Genomic DNA, 26,629 nt, shown 5'->3' with positions numbered 1-26,629 from the left:
GTTCCTAAACTGCTTGCTTGGCGCTTAATTTTAGAGTGCTAAATCAGGGACTGTGAGGTATATAAATCAATTGTGTTTTGTTAGTCTGACTTTGGTCGTTGTAGTGTATACCGATTTGATAATACTTCTCGGTATAGAATGAAAAAAAAACCTGTTTTCTTATATTCTTTATTAAATAAATAGATAAATTAACATGCGAAACCAGTAATGAATGAATGAAATCACCAGGTGGCCTCCAATTGATAAGATGTTCTGAAAAATAAAAGCAAATACCTTTATTTCAATGGATTAAACGAATATGTATATTAATGTTACAAAATTATAGACTTGTAGACTAATTATAGATGCGGTTGATACATGGTTTATTAACCCAAGAAAGAATATCAACCGTGGACAAAGTCCTACATTAATGCTTCTGAGTTAAAAAAAAAACCTAAAAGGCTTTTATGAATATAAATAGTCGAAGTAAATAACTAAAAGAATCATTGGAGTGTATTAAACAATATCGTAAAACAAACCAAAATTACATTATGATTTGAAAATATCCGCTTACAATTCATAGCTTCTCAGAACGTATGCAAAATACTATCTTAGAATGACGAATTTTAATGCATACATATGGCATAATAATTGGCGAAATATAAGAAGATATCGGTCATTTTGTCGTCTCTATAATTAATTCGACTTTTTTCATCATTTAACCGAAAATGAATTAATACTATCAAATGAATGATGTGAGTTTTAAGTGACAATCCGGAAATATGAAGCTTTTACACGAAATGGATATACTGCCTTAGTACCACTTCTGTCCGCTAGGCTGCGTTTATGAATACGATTGTATTTTCGAAGCAACGCCTAGAGGAGAGTAGAATAAAATACGACAGGGAATCCAGTCTAATACTGCGGTAACTCGATTGTTATATCCAGAGAATTACTGCGGTAACTCGATTGTGACATCCAGAGAATTACTGCGGTAACTCGATTGTGATATCCAGAGAATGACTGCGGTAACTCGATTGTGATATCCAGATAATAACTGCGGTAACTCGATTGTGATATCCAGAGAATTACTACTGTAACTCGATTGTGATATCCAGAGAATGACTGCGGTAACTGGATTGTGGTATCCAGATAATTACTGCGGTAACTCGATTGTGATATCCAGAGAATTACTGCGATAACTCGATTGTGATATCCAGATAATTACTTCGGTAACTGGATTGTGGTATCCAGATAATTACTGCGGTAACTCGATTGTGATATCCAGAGAATTACTGCGGTAACTCGATTGTGATATCCAGATAAAATACTTCGGCAACTCGATTGTGATATCCAGATAATTACTGCAGTAACTCGATTGTGATGTCCAGATAATTACTGCGGTAACTCGATTTTGATGTCCAGAGAATTACTGCGGTAATTCGATTGTGATATCCAGAGAGTTACTGAGCTGACTTGATTGTTATATCCAGAGAATTATTACTGTAACCCGATTGTGATATCCAGAGAATTACTGCGGTAACTTGATTAAGATATCCAGATAATTACTGCGGTAACTCGATTGTGATATCCAGATAATTACTGCGGTAACTCGATTGTGATATCCAGATAATTACTGCGGCAACTCGATTGTGATATCCAGATAATTACTGCAGTAACTCGATTGTGATGTCCAGATAATTACTGCGGTAACTCGATTTTGATGTCCAGAGAATTACTGCGGTAACTCGATTGTGATATCCAGAGAGTTACGGAGCTGACTTGATTGTTATATCCAGAGAATTATTACTGTAACCCGATTGTGATATCCAGATAATTACTGCGGTAACTCGATTGAGATATCCAGATAATTACTGCGGTAACTCGATTGTGATATCCAGATAATTACTGCAGTAACTCGATTGTGATGTCCAGATAATTACTGCGGTAACTCGATTGTGATATCCAGAGAGTTACTGAGCTGACTTGATTGTTATATCCAGAGAATTATTACTGTAACTCGATTATGATATCCAGATAACTACTGCGGTAACTCGATTGTGATATCCAGAGAATTACTGCGGTAACTCGATTGTGATATCCAGATAATTACTGCGGTAACTCGATTGTGATGTCCAGAGAATTACTGAGCTGTCTTGATTGTTATATCCAGAGAATTTTTACTGTAACTCGAATGTGATATCCAGATAATTACTGCGGTAACTCGATTGTGATATCCAGAGAATTACTGCGGTAACTCGATTGTGATATCCAGAGAATTACTACTCTTACTCGATTTTGATATCCAGAGAATTACTACTCTAACTCGATTTTGATATCCAGAGAATTACTACGGTAACTCGTTTTTGATATCCAGATAATTACTGCGGTAACTCGATTGTGATATCCAGAGAATTACTGCGGTAACTCGATTTTGATGTTCAGATAATTACTGCGGTAACTCGATTGTGATATCCAGAGAATAACTGAGCTGACTTGATTGTGATGTCCAGATAATTACTGCGGTAACTCGATTGTGATGTCCAGATAATTACTGCGGTAACTTGATTTTGATATCCAGAGAATTACTGCGGTAACTCGATTTTGATGTCCAGATAATTACTGCGGTAACTCGATTGAGATATCCAGAGAATTACTGCGGTAACTTGATTGTGATGTCCAGATAATCACTGCGGTAACTCGATTGTGATGTCCAGATAATTACTGCGGTAACTCGTTTTTGATATCCAGAGAATTACTGCGGTAACTCGATTGCGATATCCAGATAATTAATGCGGTAACTCGATTGTGATATCCAGAGAATTACTGCGGTAACTCGATTTTGATGTCCAGATAATTATTGCGGTAACTCGATTGTGATATCCAGAGAATAACTGAGCTGACTTGATTGTGATGTCCAGAGAATTACTGCGATAACTCGATTTTGATATCCAGAGAATTACTGCGGTAACTCGATTGTGATGTCCAGATAATTACTGCGGTAACTCGATTGTGATATCCAGATAATTACTGCGGTAACTCGTTTTTGATGTTGTGATAATAACTGCGGTAACTCGATTGTGATATCCAGAGAATAACTGAGCTGACTTGATTGTGATGTCCAGATAATTACTGCGGTAACTCGATTGTGATATCCAGAGAATTACTGCGGTAACTCGATTGTGATATCCAGAGAATTACTACTCTTACTCGATTTTGATAACCAGAGAATTACTACGGTAACTCGATTGTGATATCCAGAGAATGACTGCGGTAACTGGATTGTGATATCCAGATAATTACTGCGGTAACTCGATTGTGATATCCAGAGAATTACTGCGGTAACTCGATTGTGATATCCAGATAATTACATCGGCAACTCGATTGTGATATCCAGATAATTACTGCAGTAACTCGATTGTGATGTCCAGATAATTACTGCGGTAACTCGATTTTGATGTCCAGAGAATTACTGCGGTAACTCGATTGTGATATCCAGAGAATTACTGAGCTGACTTGATTGTGATGTCCAGATAATTACTGCGGTAACTCGATTTTGATATCTAGAGAATTACTGCGGTAACTCGATTGTGATGTCCAGATAATTACTGCGGTAACTCGATTTTGATATCCAGAGAATTACTGCGGTAACTCGATTGTGATGTCCAGAGAATTACTGCGGTAACTCGATTGAGATATCCAGAGAATTACTGCGGTAACTTGATTGTGATATCCAGAGAATTACTGCGGTAACTCGATTGTGATATCCAGATAATTACTGCGGTAACTCGATTGTGATATGCAGATAATTACTGCGGTTACTTGATTTTGATGTTCAGATAATTACTGCGGTAACTTGTTTGTGATATCCAGATAATTACTGCGGTAACTTGATTGTGATATCCAGATAATCACTGCCATAACTTGATTGTGATGTCCAGATAATCACTGCGGTAACTCGATTGTGATATCCAGATAATTACTACGGTAACTCGATTTTGATGTCCAGAGAATTACTGCGGTAACTCGATTGTGATGTCAAGCTACAAAAATAGATGGGTTTATTCTTTCAATGAAATGAAATCAAGAAATTGGACACTTACGGGTTATTCCGGAAATTCAAGAGTTCTTCATCCTCGAAATATGAAAATAATTCATAGGTTCAAGCTAATGATAACTTCTTCGGGACTTTTCGAGAATTTCCGATGTCACCCGATTGTGATATCATGTTATACTGAAAATCAGAAGTTACCTGATTTATTTATTGGTAGTAACACCTGCATTTTCCATCGACACAGTGGTAGTTACCGCGACCATAGTGGCAGTTGGCAGAGGAAGGGCAGTCAGATTTGTTCACACATGCTAAAATACAAATGTGTTTCGAAATATGTGTACAGCATTGTATGATAAAGCATCTAATGGAATAGCAAGTTCAACTGGACAATTATATTATGACTTTTAAATAAAAGATATAATTCAACAAATTTTAATGGCGTAGTTCATGCATTTGTTTCAAAAGTCCATTTTGCTTTCAATATTTATTTGGTGAACGTCATCCTGTCAATAGCGTGGGGGCAGGCGGGTGTTGGTGTATCATAAAGGAGCGGAAGTGGTGCATGCTGGATGTGAATAAAATGAAACAAAAAACTATTTACTGCTTCCGGTGTTGGTGGTTTGAGACTCGCAGTAACAGGCACGGTTATGGCAGGTCAGGGCGTGGTTGGCTGCGCACATTGTTAATCCGTTTTCACATTCAGAATTGCTTCGGCACCCCTCTGAGTTTACACATGCTGATAAAAGATAAAGTCAACTTGTTAAACGAAATATATGCTGGATTATTTGCCTCTGTACAATTTCTTTCCGCTAGTCTGCATGTTTAACAAAATATCAATCGCAACATATCCGGGAAAATTTCCGGTAATACCCGGAAAGCAACTCATCTCGGGGGAATTTCCGGTAATAACCGGAAAGCAACTCATCTCGGGGGAAATTCCGGTAATAACCGGAAAGCAACTCATCTCGGGGGAATTTCCGGTAATAACCGGAAAGCAACTCATCTCGGGGGAATTTCCGGTAATAACCGGAAAGCAACTCATCTCGGGGGAATTTCCGACAATCTTCGGATATCAACTCGGACGGGATGCTTCGACTGACGAAATCTATACTGAATTTCCTGTTTTATCACTTTTTCTCTCGGCTAACATACGGTCATTAATATTTTAGTGATTGGAGAGTAGAAAAAACTACGACAAACAATCCAGTTTAACGTAAATCACACAAGTTCAGCTTGAAAAATGATTAAATTTGTCAATTTTCAACATGTGATATACAATTTCACAGAATATGTTTAAGATTTGGCGTTATCCGTCAATTTTACCACAAAATGATGAAATGTTTCTGTAAAAAAAAAAAAACAACAAAAAACCCAACAAAACAAAAACAGAAAAAAAAAAAACTCAAAAACTCACCGATGGTAACAGCCAAGATGGCGAGAGCGATGAAAGTTCTCATGGTGCTTGGTATGATTTCTTGTCAACAGAAGTTTAAACAATGGTGGTGGTCAGCTACTCTCCACTTTTATAGTGGTCAGTTTTATGTTTGGTCAAATGTCACGTTTCCTGTCTCTAATCGTCTGACCCCGATCGAGACGTGCACGTTTTCGGACAATCTGACGTAAGCAAGTGTCCAAATACAAGAATAGACTTTTATTCACACGAACTGTTAGAGTAAACATGCTTAAATTCCAAGGAAACTGTCGGATGTCATATTACATTTAATGTTCATCCAGGACAGCTGGACTCCACCATGGAATCAAACAGAGGTATTTCGTAGATAATAACCGATAGATCTATTATTGATTATTATTCAAACATAAACTAACATTATTATGTTAATTTATAAAGTAAATGACAGTTTGCTATCGTTGAAAACTCAGATTTAAAAAAAAGTTGAAGTGTGAACGTTTGTAATAAATAAGTTACAAAAATGTTCGAAATTAGAAATTAGAAAATGACGTTGATATAAATAGTAAATAAACCAATTTACTACATCTTTACACTCAACTTTCGATCAAAAATATGTGTTGAAAATCTTTCATAAAAAAAACATGTTTTATCAAATCAACAGTTACGGAAGCCGGTTACAATCTCTGCCAGGTTCCATTACGGTTAACCTTCATGTACTCTGGGAAATAGCGCCACATCAATAAAAACTATATATCGTAATTACTATTCAGTTATCTCGTAATTACTATTTAGTTACAGGTATTTCGTAATAACGACATAGCTAAGTCGTAATTACGACTTAGGTTTCTGGTAATTACGACACAGTGATCTCGTAATTACGACATAATTACTACGTATTATTTTGTAATTACGACATTTTATGTTATTCATTTCTTTCTGTTTAGTTATTTCGTAATTACGACATAGCTAAGTCGTCGTAATTACGACTAAAGTTTGAGGTAATCACGACCTAGGTTTCTGATAATTATGACATATTAATTTCGTAATTACGACATAATTATTATGAATTATTTTTCTAATTGTGACATTCTATCTTCTTTTATTTATATTACTTCCGTGGTGTTATAAAGAAATGATAATTGTTTCATGGTTTACAGAAACCAGTTAGTGCCACATGAAGTATTCTCGTAATTGCGACTTAATTATCTCGTTATTACGATTACATTATCTCGTTATTACTTGATTATCTCGTCAGTCTGACTAATTATGTCATAATTACGACTAAGTTGTAATTCCTAATTAGGAGATAACTATGTCTATATTACACAAATATTATAATTATAAAAACATCGAGCTTTAACACCAAAACACTCCCAAATATCTAAAGTTTTAACATCAAAATACACAAAAGTATCCTAAATACCTAAACCATTCCCCATTTCAATAGTCAATGAAGAATAGATTATGAATGCTCGTTTGTTTCCTTGGTTTATCACCCCTTGAAAAGTCAGGCTCATTATGAACAACTTACTGGAGACCTGCCGCGTGCAATCAAGAGGAATTATGATAAACTGTCTTGCCCAATGACACAACAACGACATCGCAGACTGGCCCATTTCTTAAGGGCGTATCTCACTGGCGGAGACGTCGCCGCGATTGCCGCGACTGTGCGGCGACCCGGGAGGAAAAAATGTCGTGCACTCTCACCAAGACGACATCAAGGCGACTTCCGAGAAGTTGACGATCAATTTGCACGAAAAGTCGCCGGGATGTCGCGGAAACGTCGCTGAGACGTCTCCTTAGTCGCGGCAGTATCGGCGATGTGAGCTTGGGGTGTGTCACATGGTCTCTGAAATACGTCGAGCAGCGTCGCGGACACGTTGCGGAGACGTCGCGAAGACGTCGCGGCAACGTCACCGCAACGTCTCCTCAGTCTTATTAGTCTTTATTAGGTCTCGGAGACGTCGCGGAGACGTCGCAAAAACGTCTCTCTAGTCGCGGACAAAATTAATCTCCATCAGTTGCGGCGACGTTGCAGGGACGTCTTGGAGACGTCGCCGAGACTTGCTGGAGACCTACTGGAGACTAAAAAAAGTCTCCTAAAAATCGAACATGTTCGATTCTCCCGCGACTCCACGGAGACTCGGTTAGTCTCCAGGAGACGTCGCAGCGACGACGCCGCGACTAGCGGAGACTCGAGTCGCCAGTAGATCGCCAGTTAGTCTCCAGGCCAGTGAGATACGCACTTTAGCTTCTCGAGAAACACAAACCGACACGGGTAGGGAGTGTCGAGGGACGAAACAACTTTATGATACAATTGTATATATTATTCAGCATTAACTTATCTCGGGCTTATAGTTTAACTACCCACAGACGTGTCTTTGTGATTATTGGGACGTATGCTCTGCTAGTAGTAACTTAATGTTTTAGTTGATTTTCATATTTTTCACGATGTTTGATATGTTCATGTTTTTGTAAATTTTATCATTTTCGTTATTTGTTCATGGTTTTTGTCAGTTTTTGTTATTTTCATGTATGTTTTTTTTTTTTTTTTTTTTAAATTTTATCATTTTCGTGATTTTTGTGATTTGTTCTGTGATTTTTCCTTCCTGATTTCCATATTTGTGGCCCTTAACATCACTTACAAGTCCTAGAAGGACAAAGCACTTGTATGATGCAGTTCTATAATTCGTAATTCGGCATATGCTCCTGTACATGTAACTATAAACAACCTTCGTTATCTGAAACTCTGACAACTCGAATACCCTGCTTAACTCGAAGTATAAATTCTGTTCAAACAGTTACCTCGAATTCTCAGGAAATCTCGATATTGAACCATGACACTAAGCCGTCACTTTACACTGACATACATGTATACATATCCAACATTATGATATTGCATTTAGGTCAGTTTATCAACAAGCAAAGGAAAAACGGCAACACATTTAGTGTTAAGGTACATTTGTAGATCAAAAATGTATTTGTACAACTACAATTAAGACAAAATTCGATATTTGTGTTATTGTAATCTAATACATATGGATGATTTTGAAAATTGGATAGAACACCACCAACAGGCATTTGTAGAGTAAAGAAAAAAAATAGAATTTTGAGAATTGGAGAGATCCCCTTAAACGGTTTAAATAAAATGTATACATTTATTGAATTTGTGTATACATGTTTGTTTCATTTGAGCGTCGAAGAAGACGTGAAGGGAGACAAATTTGTGAAATTCTTGTCCGTCCGATTTACTAATACCTTCTTAATTTTGATGTTATAATGCATCTGAGAATATTTTAAAGGATCTGAGAAAAGATTAAATATTAATTGTTTATTCTTTATTCAATAAATAAATAAATAATAAATATACAACGAAAATAATGAATTCAAGAAGAAAACTCAGACGGTTTCCAAACGATTAGGTGTTCTGAAAAATATAAACAGACATATTTACTGATTTAGATTACTCGTAGTAATGTTTCACAATTACTGTCTTTAGATAAGATCGACACATGCTTTATCAACCTGGGAAAAAGTACTAACCGAGGATGAGGTCGGTGTTTAAATTTCTTGTTCAGAGCCAAGTTGTTCAAAAGTTGACTACCTTAGTCACTTAATTAGTGAAAATCTCATTTCTCCTTAACTCCAAACCTGAGTAGGTTAATAAAATCATGCATAACCTGAATGAAAATTCTATAAAAGCTATATTTTAGTCCTGTTATTATTAGAAGTTAATAAATGTATGTTTAACAAATAGCAATTGCAATATGAAACATATTTTGTATATCATTCCTTTTAAAGACTACACTGCCAAACAGCAAAATAGTTTTTCCACAAAAGATAACTGTTCTATTTACATTTTTTTGCTGTTAATCGGCTGTCATGTGACTGGGATGTATGAGAAAAAACGTACATTAATATTTTTGAAGCATATTATGCCAAGAAGTCGGAAATCTACGGGGTATTCCGAGAATTCCCGAAACTACCCAATAACAACTTCACGTTGTCATGAAAGCCGAAAGTTACCTTAGAAGTAGAAACATCTGCACTTAGCGTCGACACAATGGTAGTTACCGCGTCCGTTGTGGCAGTTGGCAGTGGAAGGACAGTCAGATTTGCTCACACATGCTAAAAATACCAATGTGTTTTAAAGTATATAACATATTAGAGTGATTCGGCATGTTTTTTTAACAAAATAAAACTTCATTTGGGTCAGTTTTTTTTAAATGTAGTCTCTATAAACCATTGCGAATACGTAACGGTGTGGTAGGGATCTATGTGGAGATGTCCCTCAGGATCCAATATGGCGAACGGGGATAAGCACACTGTAATAATAGGACCGATACCACAATTAAGCACTTCCGAATTAAGTCCACTCCACAGAAATTAATGTATTCTTGAAAATAATAATACTAAAAAATAAAAATGAATTTTTTTTAAACAAAACAATATTTAGTCAAAGCTGTCTTATGTGACCTTCCAAGGGAGGTAATAAAAGATCACAAAATGAAACAAAAAAGTATTTACTGCTTCCGGTGTTGGTGGTTTGAGACTCGCAGTAACAGGCACGGTTATGGCAGGTCAGGGCGTGGTTGGCTGCGCACGTTGTTAATCCGTTTTCACAGTCGGAATTGCTTCGGCACCCCTCTGAGTTTACACAGACTGACAGAGGAAAAGAAATTAAAGATATTACATTCCTTGGTTCATTTCTCTCCTCTCCGCTAGGTGGCGTGTTTAGCGAAATACAGACGGGATTATCTGCCTTTGTACCATTTCTCTCCGCTAGGCTGAACAACTAAGAGTCAATACAGCCTAACCTACATCCAATTAGACTAGTTAGAATATTTCGTTACTTTTCTATTTCAAGCTTAAGTTGGCTTATCTCTTTAGAATTCAGGAATGAAACAATTGTGAAGTAATATGAAAGAGAAATGAAAGCTGTCTTGACATTTGAGGAACTATCGACGTCTAGCGGACGCCATGACACGGAGTCAAATACAAACCAGGTTCTTTATCTCAGATTGAGCCATCCCTATAGCTTACATTAAGACAGGCCATTTACACTAAAACATGTGATAGTAAGGATTAATTGAAAAACAGTCTGCCCAAGCCTGGGCTCGAACGAGTGACCTTGATCTCTAACCGGGCACTCTACCTAGACTAAAAGGATATTTAATCTGCACACGACTAGGCTCGAACTAGTGACCTTGATTTCAAATCGGACACTTTTCCTAGATCAAAAGAAATTCAAACTAGTATGACCTTTTCTTCAAGTATAAGTGGTAACCATGGATTATGTTTCGAAAGGACAGCTTTGCATTAAACGTATGCGTTGTAAAAGCCAGTGATGTAGAATGTTTTAAAGATAAGCGTTACTTGTGAATTTTACCAAAATATTCAAAGGATTTCAAAACTGAAATCAGGAAATCTACGAAAAGTTTGAGTTTGATGCAAACATAAAAACGAAAAAATGAACCAATCAAAACTCACCGATGGTAACAGCCAAGATGGCGAGAGCGATGAAAGTTCTCATGGTGCTTGGTATGATTTCTTGTCAACAGAAGTTTAAACAATGATGGTGGTCAGCTACTCTCCACTTTTATAGTGGTCAGTTTTAAGTTTGGTCAAATGTCACGTTCCTGCGACTAATCTTCTGACCCCTGCTTGGACAATGCACGATTTCGGACAGTCTGACGTAATCCAATGTCCAAGGGCATGGCTCACACACGAAATAGACCACATCTGATTCACACAGACCTATACTGTAAACATGTTTAGATTCCGGGGAGACGACTTGATGCCATGACAAAATCTTCATCCAGGACAGCTGCTTGGACTTAAAAGCAAACAGACAAATGCGGCATACTATTTTAACTGTAAATGACTGACGAAAGCAAATATTGAAATTGAAATCAAGGCAAACATCTTAATGCGTGCTAGCGCAGTATATGTTTGTCTCTAAAACACATATATTAATAATACATACCAAGACAACTCAGGATTTATAGTGATGTTCCCAATTTCTTTTCTTTTTAAATAAAATTAAAGTTATAACTTTAAAATAACAGCCTTGCCGACGTCTGAACAAACTTGAACAGCCGCTGTTGTTGTGTGCAGATTGGTAAAATAAATAAAAAAAGGAATAAAACAAGCATGCGAGTTTTAAATAATTATTTATTATCAGTACAATTTTGTTATTAAGTTGCATGAGATTTTACACTTGACCGCGATATCTGTTTTTATCGCCAAAGATTCAAATAAGTTGTAACTTAACCTTAAAGAGGCTTGCCCGCAGAGAGATCAGAAAAATTGGCTAATAGAAAAAGATTTTTTACACATGACAGATTGTTGGAATTGTTGAGTTTTTCATTTTGTTTTCCTTATAAAACGCTGAAAAGTGATATTAAAACCTCATTTTTAAATATTATTTATTTAATCGCAACCCGCAATAAGTCTAATTTGATTGACACATCAAAGAAACAAGCACGTGCACAGTGCCGCACAGTGATAACTTCAAAGGCAGCGGCGATTTACAAAGAAGATTTGCCGTTATATTCCATACATTTCCCTCTCAGGTTGAGTTTTAAAACGTCTTTTAAATACATATTCTGTAATTGTTTTCAAGAAATAAAGTCGGAAAGCCTCTAATTTTGTCACATAGAAACGTGTACTGAAGTTTATTTAGTGATCGGAGATGTGCCGTTTACCGGTCCGTCTGCGGGTAAGCCTCTTTAATATTTTGATTTTGCTAATTGGAAGGTTAATATAACACATACCAAGTTTCGTCACCAAGCCTAGTATAGCACATTATGATTTACAGAAAATGCGCCACCTTATCAAAATCTGCAACAGATATTAAATAACTTTCTCAAATACGGTGTAAATAGTAAAAAGGTTTGTGGAATACTTTCTGGATAACAATGTTACCCTCATAGTCGGAACCCCAGGGGACTTTAAATCTGCTATGCCGTTTAAGTACATGTTCGAAAGAATCAGAATCGCCCTCTCTTATAACCCACGGGACAAAAAAAGAGACGATCAAGAGTCCTGTGAGTTTCCGATGGTGTGTTTTAAGCCATAACTATTTGTTTTATGTTGTTTAACATCCTAACAAAAGCTATGGTCATTTAAGGACAGCCTCCCAAAATCAAATTTCACATTCATTTTATTCTCTTTTCACATATTGACATGATGTATAGAGAAAAACATATTTACAATATAATATATACAATTATAGTAGTGTTCGTAGTTGATTCCCCTCACTGTTTCACAACAAAATATGTTCATTCTTATCAAGGAGGACAGATCATGTTATTAATTAATCTGATAAAAATACACATTTCCATTAGTTTTTTAACATTAGTTATATTCATTAGTTTGTTAAACTTAATAACATTTGGTCTTGACCAATAGTATTTGTCTATATATAAAATTTTGTGAGCAGATAACGCTGTACATTCAAGTAAATAATGAAATTCATCACTAATTTGTTGACCATTACAATGTGGACATTTTTCTTTCCTTATACTCAATCTGGTGCCATCTGCCAGTTTCAACAATAAATTTATGAATAGTAGTGCGAAAGTTGCAAAAAATTACTCTATCTTTATCAGGAAAAATATCTAAATAATTTTCAAAATTACAGTTATCCTTAAAAATTCTATAACATATAGCCTTTGATGAATTATGTACATCACTCTGCCATTTCTGTAAGTACTGGTCATAAAGTCTTAACTTAATAACATGTTTTAGCCACAGTGGATTACATTTAGAAGAATATTCATAATTGTATACATTTAAAACACTTTTAACAAAACTTATGTAAGGAACAGGTTTGTTATCAAAATGATTACAATAACAAAGATACAGTTTAATATTAATTTTACTTAATTTAGAATGAGTCAACTGTGACCAATATGTTATTACTCTTGTTTTTACTGAATTTCAAGTGGCGTTGTACCAAGTTCGCCATAATATAATTAGGAGCACTGTTCTTTAATCCAAGTAATAATTTACAAAACTTTAAGTGTACACGTTCAATTACTTTGAGGTCAGTTAAACCCCAAATCTCGCATCCAAACAGTAAAATTGGTTTGCCAATCTTTTCAAATCAGTCATATATACAACGAGTCGATAAGTTGTGTTGTCTACATTTCTTAATAACATCATACATTGCTATAGTAGCCTTTTTGATATTGTATTTTTTTCGTTTCATTAAAAGAACGTATACGACAAAATATCGAGCCCAAATAGGTGAAGTTATATATCCACGTACTCTATCACCTCATTATTAATTAAAAATTCAATTCTATTGTTTCTACGTCCTTTATTAAAAAACATACATTTTGTTTTTTTCTATATTAACTTTCAATTTCCATTGTTTACTGTCAATTGCAACAGCTGGACAGTACGGTATCAACAAATATACAATATAACTTGCTTTTCATCATTTGTGTCAAATTAATCAGTGAGTTAAGAAAAAAAAATATCATCAATTGTCGAATAATTTTTACGGAACCCCGACTGGTTTTCACATATTAGGCCGACATTCTCAGAATATTTCTGTAGCCTTTGGTTTAGTATACTAGTAAACAACTTCCCCATACAACTAACGATTGTAATCGGCCTATAATTTTTAGTACACTATCAATACTACCTGTTACCCATTTGGTGGGAAATTACCACTGTTGAAAATGATATTGAATATTTTTACATACAAATCGGTCATTTTCAAAGCGGAATGTTTGATATATTCGTTTAGGACTCGCACAACTAAATCAGCCAATCAGCTGGTGGAACTGAACCAAGTCCCCGAGGAACAAATGTGTTTCTTAGGTTTGTAGCTGTTTTCCTGAGTAAATAACATATGAAATGGGTACTTTCTATATACGAGAATAAAGAGTAGGGTCTTGAGGTTTGGAAAATCAAAAATATACACTCCTACTAAAAATAGAATGACGTAGGATTCGAGGTGTAAAGAGGCGGGAATTCCCCAGGTGGGGGTACCCAATTGTACTGTTAATGTCAGGGTTACTGTCTTTCGAGTACCCGTGTGCTCTTATATGCCATTAAACTTATACAATTACAACATGTATCCGATAGAAAAAACTTCAAACTTTAATTTGATATTTTCATATCATTTGAACTTCAAACGAGCGAATAAAGGGATGGGGTCACTAGTAATAACATATGGTAAATTATTTAGTTGTGTGAGTCCTTTATAATATTGTCATCAGAGCATGACTTGTTATTTTTCAGTGATCTAATAGCTTTTTCGACCTCATCCTTTGTTATATCAAAATTTAAAAAAGTCATCAACACCGTCATCATAACCTACAGGTACATCAGTATTACCATCATCAACACTAGCATTGAAGAACATATCTATAGGTATTGTTCCTTTTGGTTTTCTTTCCCCCGTCATCTTTCAGTAGCTTCCAATAGTCTCTTGGATTTTTACTTTTCATAACTTTCAACCTTTTGGGGTTACATGGTTCACATATACTGCCCATCAATAAATGATTTGTCTCTAAGTAAAACTACTTTCTTCATATCTTTTTTTCCCTTTTTTTTCCCCCAATCCATCAAGGCCTCCCAAACTAAACGTCTCTGCACTCTGCATCCTTAGGATGTACTGTTAATTCTAAAATCTGTCATTTGAATGCAGAAAACTTTTTTGATTTTTTTGATTTATTTAAAAAGGACCTTTTATAACAAAATATGTGGGAAAATCCTGTTTATGTTATGTTTATTTACGCTATGTTGTACTATGTTATGTCATGATGCTACATATGCAAGTATATTTGTTATGCCTCGCTATGTATGTATATATGTGTGTATGTGTGTGTATGTAGGTATGTAGGTATCTATGTATGCTTGTATGTATGTATGTATGTATGTGTGTGTATGTGTGTATGTATGTATGACCTATCATAGCGTACACAATGATCTTTTGAATGCTGTGGGTGCGAGTGTGCAAGTGATTGTTTGTTGATGTCTATTTATGTATACCATGTAAAATGTTTGAAAATAAAAGAAATATAAAAAAAAAAAAAAAAAAATTCCCCCTCGTTTTTGGACCGGATACAGCCTCTTTCTGATGTCTTCAATTTCTTTTGGATATTGCTTATTAATTCCAAACTGGACTCCCTTTAATTTCACTGCATTTTTTTCACATTTGTTAGATCTCTGTAATGGACGAACTTGGCTATGATGGAGCGTGGTCTCCCACCCCTGGTGCTACCCTTGTTTCCAATGTGATGTACATATGCCATGGGGATATCACGGGTATTTTCAATTTTCAAATTTTCATGTATAATTATTTTTACAGTTTCCTCATAGTTTTCACTATTGTCATTTTGGACCCACACTTTTTCTTGGATATCCGAAAATACAAGGTTGTATTTCATGCACCTACATTGAGCTTCTAGTGCCTTTTCCTTTATTTCTTCCATCGAAACTCTCATATCGTCAAGTTCATCGAAAATTTCATGATCGGTTTTGTCCAATGAGTCAATATCCTTTTAATTTTCATGACATTCCGCCTAGTGGTATCATTTGCTGCCTTTAATTTGTCCATAATATTACTAGTGACTTGCATATCACTTTCTATATCCAGAATTCTTTTACTTGCCACCACCAGCTCAGACCCCCTGCGTGATGTGTATGTGCTTTGAGGCTGGGGTGTATGTTCGTGTTTGTCTCTTTGTGATAGCGTAGGATTGATGCCGACTTTATAGTGCTACCTCACTGAAACATACTGCCGAAGACACCCGAAATGACACCCCTTCGGGTCAAATTATATAGGGCGTCATTGTCTACAGCAACAGATAGGCTTCATTTTATTAGTAAATAACCCTGGGCAAGAAACGGAGCCTTGTCTTACACAGATAGTGAGTGGTTTCAAGATTAGTTTAAATAACCCACTGATTTAGTTATTGACCCATGATAAAATATTCCTCATGAATGTAGCTTAATCTGAATAAAAAAAAAAAAACAAAAAAAAAACAGAGAAAAATGACATTCAAATGAAACCGTAAATAAAACTCAAAATCGACAATTTAGAAGATTTACATAGAGACCCTTGAAAAAGTACCAGGAGGGTTAACTGTTATTCTGATTCTAAGTCAAATCCCGGTACAGTCTTATCATGGCACAAGTATCGAACAGTTAGGGCTTCCTATCGTACAAGTAAATATGTCAGAACACTTAGGGCTTCGTATCGTACAAGTAAATATGTCAAATCACTTAAGGCTTCGTATCGTACAAGTAAATATGTCAGAACACTTAGGGCTTCGTATCGTACAAGTAAATATGTCAGAACACTTAGGGCTTCGTATCGTACAAGTAAATATGTCAGAACACTTAGGGCTTCCTATCGTACAAGTAAATATGTCAGAACACTTAGGGCTTCCTATCGTACAAGTAAATATGTCAGAACACTTAGGGCTTCCTATCGTACAAGTAAATATGTCAGAACACTTAGGGCTTCCTATCGTACAAGTAAATATGTCAGAACACTTAGGGCTTCCTATCGTACAAGTAAATATGTCAGAACACTTAGGGCTTCCTATCGTACAAGTAAATATGTCAGAACACTTAGGGCTTCCTATCGTACAAGTAAATATGTCAGAACACTTAGGGCTTCGTATCGTACAAGTAAATATGTCAGAACACTTAGGGCTTCCTATCGTACAAGTAGATATGTCAGAACACTTAGGGCTTCGTATCGTACAAGTAAATATGTCAGAACACTTAGGGCTTCCTATCGTACAAGTAAATATGTCAGAACACTTAGGGCTTCGTATCGTACAAGTAAATATGTCAGAACACTTAGGGCTTCCTATCGTACAAGTAGATATGTCAGAACACTTAGGGCTTCGTATCGTACAAGTAAATATGTCAGAACACTTAGGGCTTCCTATCGTACAAGTAAATATGTCAGAACACTTAGGGCTTCGTATCGTACAAGTAAATATGTTAGAACACTTACGGCTTTCTATCGTACAAGTAAATATGTCAGAACACTTAGGGCTTCGTATCGTACAAGTAAATATGTCAGAACACTTAGGGCTTCCTATCGTACAAGTAAATATGTTAGAACACTTAGGGCTTCGTATCGTACAAGTAAATATGTTAGAACACTTAGGGCTTCCTATCGTACAAGTAAATATGTTAGAACACTTAGGGCTTCGTATCGTACAAGTAGATATGTCAGAACACTTAGGGCTTCCTATCGTACAAGTAAATATGTTAGAACACTTACGGCTTCGTATCGTACAAGTAAATATGTTAGAACACTTAGGGCTTCGTATCGTACAAGTAAATATGTTAGAACACTTAGGGCTTCGTATCGTACAAGTAAATATGTCAGAACACTTAGGGCTTCGTATCGTACAAGTAAATATGTTAGAACACTTAGGGCTTCGTATCGTACAAGTAAACATGTCAGAACACTTAGGGCTTCCTATCGTACAAGTAAATATGTCAGAACACTTAGGGCTTCCTATCGTACAAGTAAATATGTCAGAACACTTAGGGCTTCGTATCGTACAAGTAGATATGTCAGAACACTTAGGGCTTCGTATCGTACAAGTAAATATGTCAGAACACTTAGGGCTTCGTATCGTACAAGTAAATATGTTAGAACACTTAGGGCTTCGTATCGTACAAGTAAATATGTCAGAACACTTAGGGCTTCCAATCGTACAAGTAGATATGTCAGAACACTTAGGGCTTCGTATCGTACAAGTAAATATGTCAGAACACTAAGGGCTTCCAATCGTACAAGTAGATATGTCAGAACACTTAGGGCTTCGTATGGTACAAGTAAATATGTCAGAACACTTAGGGCTTCGTATCGTATAAGTAAATATGTCAGAACACTTAGGGCTTCCTATCGTACAAGTAAATATGTCAGAACACTTAGGGCTTCGTATCGTACAAGTAAATATGTCAGAACACTTAGGGCTTCGTATCGTACAAGTAAATATGTCAGAACACTTAGGGCTTCCAATCGTACAAGTAAATATGTCAGAACACTTAGGGCTTCGTATCGTACAAGTAAATATGTCAGAACACTTAGGGCTTCCTATCGTACAAGTAAATATGTCAGAACACTTAGGGCTTCGTATCGTACAAGTAAATATGTCAGAACACTTAGGGCTTCGTATCGTACAAGTAAATATGTAAGAACACTTAGGGCTTCCTATCGTACAAGTAAATATGTCAGAACACTTAGGGCTTCGTATCGTACAAGTAAATATGTCAGAACACTTAGGGCTTCCTATCGTACAAGTAAATATGTCAGAACACTTAGGGCTTCGTATCGTACAAGTAAATATGTCAGAACACTTAGGGCTTCGTATCGTACAAGTAAATATGTAAGAACACTTAGGGCTTCCTATCGTACAAGTAAATATGTCAGAACACTTAGGGCTTCGTATCGTACAAGTAAATATGTCAGAACACTTAGGGCTTCGTATCGTACAAGTAAATATGTCAGAACACTTAGGGCTTCCTATCGTACAAGTAAATATGTCAGAACACTTAGGGCTTCGTATCGTACAAGTTAATATGTCAGAACACTTAGGGCTTCGTATCGTACAAGTAGATATGTCAGAACACTTAGGGCTTCCTATCGTACAAGTAAATATGTCAGAACACTTAGGGCTTCGTATCGTACAAGTAAATATGTTAGAACACTTAGGGCTTCGTATCGTACAAGTAAATATGTCAGAACACTTAGGGCTTCGTATCGTACAAGTAAATATGTCAGAACACTTAGGGCTTCGTATCGTACAAGTAAATATGTCAGAACACTTAGGGCTTCGTATCGTACAAGTAAATATGTTAGACCACTTAGGGCTTCGTATCGTACAAGTAAATATGTCAGAACACTTAGGGCTTCGTATCGTACAAGTAAATATGTCAGAACACTTAGGGCTTCGTATCGTACAAGTTAATATGTTAGAACACTTAGGGCTTCGTATCGTACAAGTTAATATGTCAGAACACTTAGGGCTTCGTATCGTACAAGTAAATATGTCAGAACACTTAGGGCTTCGTATCGTACAAGTTAATATGTTAGAACACTTAGGGCTTTCTATCGTACAAGTTAATATGTTAGAACAATTAGGGCTTCCTATCGTACAAGTAGATATGTCAGAACACTTAGGGCTTCGTATCGTACAAGTAAATATGTCAGAACACTTAGGGCTTCGTATCGTACAAGTAAATATGTCAGAACACTTAGGGCTTCGTATCGTACAAGTTAATATGTCAGAACACTTAGGGCTTCGTATCGTATAAGTAAATATGTCAGAACACTTAGGGCTTCCTATCGTACAAGTAAATATGTCAGAACACTTAGGGCTTCGTATCGTACAAGTAAATATGTCAGAACACTTAGGGCTTCGTATCGTACAAGTAAATATGTCAGAACACTTAGGGCTTCCAATCGTACAAGTAAATATGTCAGAACACTTAGGGCTTCGTATCGTACAAGTAAATATGTCAGAACACTTAGGGCTTCCTATCGTACAAGTAAATATGTCAGAACACTTAGGGCTTCGTATCGTACAAGTAAATATGTCAGAACACTTAGGGCTTCGTATCGTACAAGTAAATATGTAAGAACACTTAGGGCTTCCTATCGTACAAGTAAATATGTCAGAACACTTAGGGCTTCGTATCGTACAAGTAAATATGTCAGAACACTTAGGGCTTCCTATCGTACAAGTAAATATGTCAGAACACTTAGGGCTTCGTATCGTACAAGTAAATATGTCAGAACACTTAGGGCTTCGTATCGTACAAGTAAATATGTAAGAACACTTAGGGCTTCCTATCGTACAAGTAAATATGTCAGAACACTTAGGGCTTCGTATCGTACAAGTAAATATGTCAGAACACTTAGGGCTTCGTATCGTACAAGTAAATATGTCAGAACACTTAGGGCTTCCTATCGTACAAGTAAATATGTCAGAACACTTAGGGCTTCGTATCGTACAAGTTAATATGTCAGAACACTTAGGGCTTCGTATCGTACAAGTAGATATGTCAGAACACTTAGGGCTTCCTATCGTTCAAGTAAATATGTCAGAACACTTAGGGCTTCGTATCGTACAAGTAAATATGTTAGAACACTTAGGGCTTCCTATCGTACAAGTAAATATGTCAGAACACTTAGGGCTTCGTATCGTACAAGTAAATATGTTAGACCACTTAGGGCTTCGTATCGTACAAGTAAATATGTCAGAACACTTAGGGCTTCGTATCGTACAAGTAAATATGTCAGAACACTTAGGGCTTCGTATCGTACAAGTTAATATGTTAGAACACTTAGGGCTTCGTATCGTACAAGTTAATATGTCAGAACACTTAGGGCTTCGTATCGTACAAGTAAATATGTCAGAACACTTAGGGCTTCCTATCGTACAAGTAAATATGTCAGAACACTTAGGGCTTTCTATCGTACAAGTAAATATGTCAGAACACTTAGGGCTTCGTATCGTACAAGTAGATATGTCAGAACACTTAGGGCTTCGTATCGTACAAGTAGATATGTCAGAACACTTAGGGCTTCCTATCGTACAAGTAAATATGTCAGAACACTTAGGGCTTCGTATCGTACAAGTAAATATGTCAGAACACTTAGGGCTTCGTATCGTACAAGTTAATATGTCAGAACACTTCTAAATGAGACCGTGATGTCGACCACAAAGCTCCAGTTTTCCAGTCAGTAGTTAGTTGGACACCGGCCACAGAAATCGTGGTGAGTCCGTCATCTAATACCTTAGCGAAGATTTAGGAATAGAGAGGAGCCCACTTATTTGCATATCGTTTATTTGAATAAACCGCTTATTTGCATAAAATTCTTGTATAAGACAAAGGATTAAATTTGAACAACATTGACTTAATCGAACTTATTGTGGTCGATTCTGAATAGATTTATTTAATCCCGTTGTAGTGGTTGTAACTTAGGATCGAAGGTCATTCAACCCAGATCTCTATGGGAAAAAACCCAACAACAACATCGCACTGCGGTCGTTAAATGTCATAGCCACCATCTACTACAAGGTTAACCTACTTCAAAATGTCATTGGTTACTCACGAGTTGTTAAACCCCACAATCAGACCATGCAACCAACCAAGCAAGAAACAACGAACAAAACCTGGGATCGAGTACGTGAACTAATTAAACAAATTATTACACTGTTTGTGTGGTTGGTACGTATCGTTGTAGTGGAGAGGATGTTTTTGGCGGTTTTTTTTCATATTTAATAATATGTATATAAAAAATTGTTTCTCTCGTGTGAAAATTCTTAGAATATATCAGTGTTGATATCAATAAATCATACTATTTTAATTCAGTGTCTGAGGAGGGGAATAAGTCTGTGAACGATTTAATTGAACCCCACATCTAGGTACATACACATGTATGTACATTATATTTATAAAGGAAGGGACACGACCACTTCCTATTTTGAGTTTCTCGGAATATCTACTGGTTAGATAAGGCAGGTACAATTGCTATCATCTGAGTTCGGCTGTCAAATTTCAGAGCTGATATGGAACGAGGTCATCTATAGACGTCACACGTTAAGTAATCCCATTATCTGAAGAGAACATCACTGGATGTTAGCTCGTTAAGTGTTGTCGGGTGGCTCAGTGGTAACACAGTAAAAATGTCACCATCTCTTCACTTCTTTAAACAAGAAATATCTTTAAAAAAGATAAACGGCATAGTTTTAATGCTGGTGGTTATAATGTAAAACTGCTGGTGAAATAAATTAACGAACTAATGAGTTTCAGCACGGATAACAAAATTATATCAGTTAAAATTATTTTTGGTGATAATAAGACTGCATTTGAATCATGAATACAATTCAATTTAAGGTGTCATTTAATGAGATACATCCACTCAATCAACTTTTATTCAATCTTAACTTTGTTTCCTTTTTAACTGCACATTGACCAATCAGATTCTTCATCTTGACCAGTAACGTCACCTGTCGCGTCATAAAATTGGTTTAACGACAAACAGACGGTGGATCACGGACGACGGGTGGTTTTAACTAAATCATTAAATGACAATTTTTTTAAAACCAAAGTTTTTTTTATGAAAAACACAGGGCTTAAAACAGTATCCGATTTGGAGATGTGGTCATCATCGTCGTCATCGTCGTCATCGTCGCTATCGTCGTCATCATCATACTCATCAAGGTATTTGTTGATTATATCAATGTCAATTTAATGCGTGTGGATAGCCATCATTGCGCATTATTTGTTGACCTTTAAAGGAACTGATAGATATTTGTTGAACTCAATCGCCGTGTCCACTGCTACGCATGCGTGTACCGATCCCTGTTTACCAAGAAATACGGCGTCATTTGTTATGGGATAAACGGGCTGATGCCAGATGTTTGCATGGATCTGAACTCCAAAAGACCCATCGAAATAAAAAGCTACGAAATCTTCCGGTTTGACGTCATCTCCAGGAAGAGCCAACAGTGCGACGAAGGCATCGCCATTTTGTGGAAAGAACACCTGGCCTCCGTCTGGATGGTAATTAGCTTCTCTTGTTAGTACACGTTTGCGATTCTTTGTATCAGCTTCCGGTGGAAGTCGTCCTGTGATGTAGTCCCCACCAACTGCCTTTGTTGACAGCTTTACAAAGGTCCCCCTCCCATTTGTAGATGAAGTCTCCACTGACGATGCCTCCACCATATCCGGTGTTAGGACACAACTTCCGCCACCCATTAACAGGCCATGGAGTAATCTCAACTTCCGTTTTCTCAAAGTCGGTAACAATAGTTCCATATCCTTTCAGTGTTTCTGTGGTGGCTACGACCAGAGGAACCGGATGTGGTTCATCGTATTTCCGGTCATGCGCATCGTCATAACTCGCATATCCACTCATGTCTTTATTGTAGTTCCCTATAAAGCAGAAGAAAATATATATACTTATAACCCCGTTGCATTTATTTTCATGTAAATGAAATGGTTCGTTTCATAATAACATTTCGTAATGATAACGTTTCATATTGTGCTAGCGCACAATATGACGTTTGTTTGCAAAGCTCTGGCATCTATATCGACCATAGACACCAAAAAAGGAGAGTTTAGTCCTTAAATAGACTTTTATGTATAAGTAGGAATTTCAATTGAAACATATTTGTATAACGTTAGCGACGCCAATTTAGGACGACTATATACTATATACTAAATGTAGACTCTGTGGACATAACTGGTCCATAGTCGTGAACTAGTCACCACAGGAACTAGACACGAATGCCAACAAGGTCCATTTACATTATTGGCTGATAGCAATATTTTAAACCAATGGAAATCCTTGTTACAAAACAGGATTTAATCATTATCAAAGTGAAGAGATGATTATCATGAAACTCACTGGGACTGAAAAAAATGAGAAACTACTCACAGGTCCCCAATTACAGTTGAATTTGACTACTATAACCAATTTGACTACTATAACCAATTTAACTACTATAACCAATTTGGCTACTACAACCAATTAACCAATGGTACATATATTAGATAAGCTGTGTATTGGGGGAATAATTACAATCCTCTAGAAAGATCGACGGTGTACTTATGTAGGTAGGTAGATATTTAGAATAGATACAAGAAGTTTGGAAAATTAGGTCAGAATTTCAATCGGCCATTACTCCCTAGACTTTATATATAGGTATTTTATGCTAATACTATTTTGATTTAAGACTAGACATGTCTCTTTGCACTCAGTAAACGTTATGGAAATGAGAAAAAACAGGCCTAAGACAGGGGGCACATTTGAAAACATTAGCTTAAAACGAAGAACTTTTGAAGAAACTCTTGTTATTAACAATATAAGTAGCTACTTTTGTATTGATCCGAAAGTTCATCTTTTTATAGGTTCAGCTTTTAACAACAAATTAACTATGTCAACTGTAAACAAAATCGATAAGATTTACATGGCATGTACTCAGCTACATGTTAGTTTCTAACTAATCATGTTTTATGGCACATCTATATAAAACATACCTTTACAAGTTATCAGAGTCTTTGTCTTCCGAACAACGTGTTATATCGCTATAGAAAAAACTATGGAGCTGCTTATACCCGCGAGGGCTGTGCAGACGGCTCTGTACAAATGCTGTAAACAAGCTAAAATCAAAATGTCAAGGACATGTGTTACTGTCAAGATATCCGGCCGGTTTTATAGTTGTCCAATATTTCCATATTACTATCATACATTTAATCGGCTCGACCTTTTAACCCGGTGATCTTGAGAACCGGATGCATTATCACCTGGTAGGTCCGTCTGTTAACATACATGTACCCGATTGTATAGTGGACGTGATAAATAACTCGTCAGACGAGGCCAGTACCTGTGGTCACAGGCGTCTGCATCTAGTAAGGACATACAAATTGTAAACATTGTAGTACAAAAAAGAGAGAAGAAGATAGCCCCTACTCCTACTGTATCAACGATGTAGAGGCAATTTCTTATAAATACTAACCTGATGCAGACGTCTGTGGTTAAACCACACGAAAATGTCTTTTCTTTTCCGGATCTTTTTCGCTTCTAGAATCGGAAAAAAGATTAACGCGTGGTTTTGATATGAATATGTATATCTTATGATGTTCTTAATATGATGATGATCATCTCATGTATGGTAACATATTGTTGCTGAGTTAACTGGGTGGTGGTGGTGGTTTTGAGTGAGTGAGTGAGTGAGTGACTATCCTTTATGTATCAGTAAAATCGGAAAAATAAATAATAAAAAAAAATGTTCTTAATATACGTAAATATAGACTGCCAGTATTTTCCTTTTACCACTGTGATCTGGGGAGACTGAGTCCTTGTGAATTGCTGTTGGATTCCTGGTTTACACACAAATGGCGGGTATATAATTAACCAATTTACAACAGACGGCCCATCAACCGGTGCGTGTAATACGTAGTAAACCAGGGTTCCGTACTATGGGCGCATTATAATAATCACGAGGTCGTCCGTCTGTCCATCAGTACTTTCGTTTTCAGAGATAAGTCAAGTTATCTTCAACGGCTGATAATTATGGCCCAGACGTAACTTACACATATTTGACCTTTGACCTTGAGGTCAAGGTCGCAATGACCAACGACAGAGCACTCCACATCATCAGTACGCGATTAAGGTATACAGCTACTTTCATTCAGATATCTTAATTGGTTTAAAAAATATTGTCCGAGCAAACATTATACGGGGAAAATGCACTCATGTGACATTTAACCTTGATGTCAAGGTCACAGTTATCTACTGACATCGCACTGCGCTAATTGATGCAAGCATAATGCATATGTGGTCAAGATTCCTTGAACGGTTTAGACGTTATGATCAGGACAATAAACAAAGGAAAGAATAAGTTGAAGAAGATATTTCACTGTCAGGTTACATATTATGGTAAAGTTTATTATATGGTCAACATCACGATTTAGCTTCGCATTATAGCTGACCGAGTCAGTTATTTCAATTTTTTTTTTTTTTAATGCTCAGATATAGGCTCATAGATATATCTTAATATTATATGTATATAGTCCAACTTCTCATTCATATTTCATTACCATACTTTTACATTTCTCGTTATACATATCATACAAACGTGGTGTTCATAATTTCATCCTCGAAAGTAATAATCTCTCTCTCTCTCTCTCTGTCTCTGTGTCTGTCTCTCTCTGTCACTGTCTCTCTCTGTCTCTGTCTCTGTCTCTGTCTCTCTCCTTCAAACACACACACACACACACACACACACACACACACACTCACACACACACACACACACACACACACACACACACACACACACACACACACACACACACACACATCCTTGCACACACGTACCCTTAAAACAGAAGCAGAAACTCTATACTAACGGCAGCATACTTGCATATACGTGCTTGTTTATACACAGACCCACACAAAAATAGAGAATACTCACAGTAAAAAACACCATCACCATCAGTACACACGCAGCGTCTATATCACAAATACGCCCTTTTCATGTAAACATAATACTTTCATTTACCCATCTTTACACATAGATCATAACTTTATGTTTTAGTACATTTTAAGAGCTAATAAGCTCGCAGAGCCATGTTTATCATCATTGCACATTCTCTATTGATTCTTTTAATCA

The 26,629-nt window shown here is 36.4% G+C and overlaps 1 protein-coding gene and 2 long non-coding RNA genes across 3 annotated transcripts; all 3 read right to left on the bottom strand.

The window, feature by feature from the left end:
- Positions 1-154: 154 nt before the first annotated feature.
- LOC117316839 lies at positions 155-7,292 on the bottom strand. The gene is made up of 4 exons (XR_004530014.1): positions 5,448-7,292; positions 4,635-4,769; positions 4,232-4,341; positions 155-252 (listed from the first exon to the last, which is right to left on the bottom strand). It is a non-coding gene; the product is annotated as an uncharacterized LOC117316839 (long non-coding RNA).
- Positions 7,293-8,765: 1,473 nt separating this feature from the next.
- Positions 8,766-11,059, bottom strand: LOC117316838. Its single transcript, XR_004530013.1, has 4 exons — positions 10,935-11,059; positions 9,972-10,106; positions 9,471-9,572; positions 8,766-8,871 (listed from the first exon to the last, which is right to left on the bottom strand). It is a non-coding gene; the product is annotated as an uncharacterized LOC117316838 (long non-coding RNA).
- An 11,273-nt stretch (positions 11,060-22,332) lies between these two features.
- LOC117316853 lies at positions 22,333-24,670 on the bottom strand. The gene is made up of 2 exons (XM_033871634.1): positions 24,492-24,670; positions 22,333-23,384 (listed from the first exon to the last, which is right to left on the bottom strand). The coding sequence occupies exon 2, from the start codon at positions 23,265-23,267 to the stop codon at positions 22,728-22,730; it is 540 nt and encodes a 179-aa protein (XP_033727525.1). The 5' UTR covers positions 23,268-23,384; positions 24,492-24,670; the 3' UTR covers positions 22,333-22,727.
- Between the last annotated feature and the right edge of the window lie 1,959 nt (positions 24,671-26,629).

The sequence above is a fragment of the Pecten maximus genome, chromosome 18 (genome assembly GCF_902652985.1).
Source record: "Pecten maximus chromosome 18, xPecMax1.1, whole genome shotgun sequence".
NCBI classification, from domain to species: Eukaryota; Metazoa; Mollusca; class Bivalvia; order Pectinida; family Pectinidae; genus Pecten; species Pecten maximus.
This window is presented reverse-complemented; position numbering and strand designations above follow the sequence as displayed.

Bases quoted from the DNA above. Each gene is read 5' to 3' on its own strand.
- LOC117316853 (XM_033871634.1), bottom strand. From the start codon at position 23,267: ATGGAACTATTGTTACCGACTTTGAGAAAACGGAAGTTGAGATTACTC.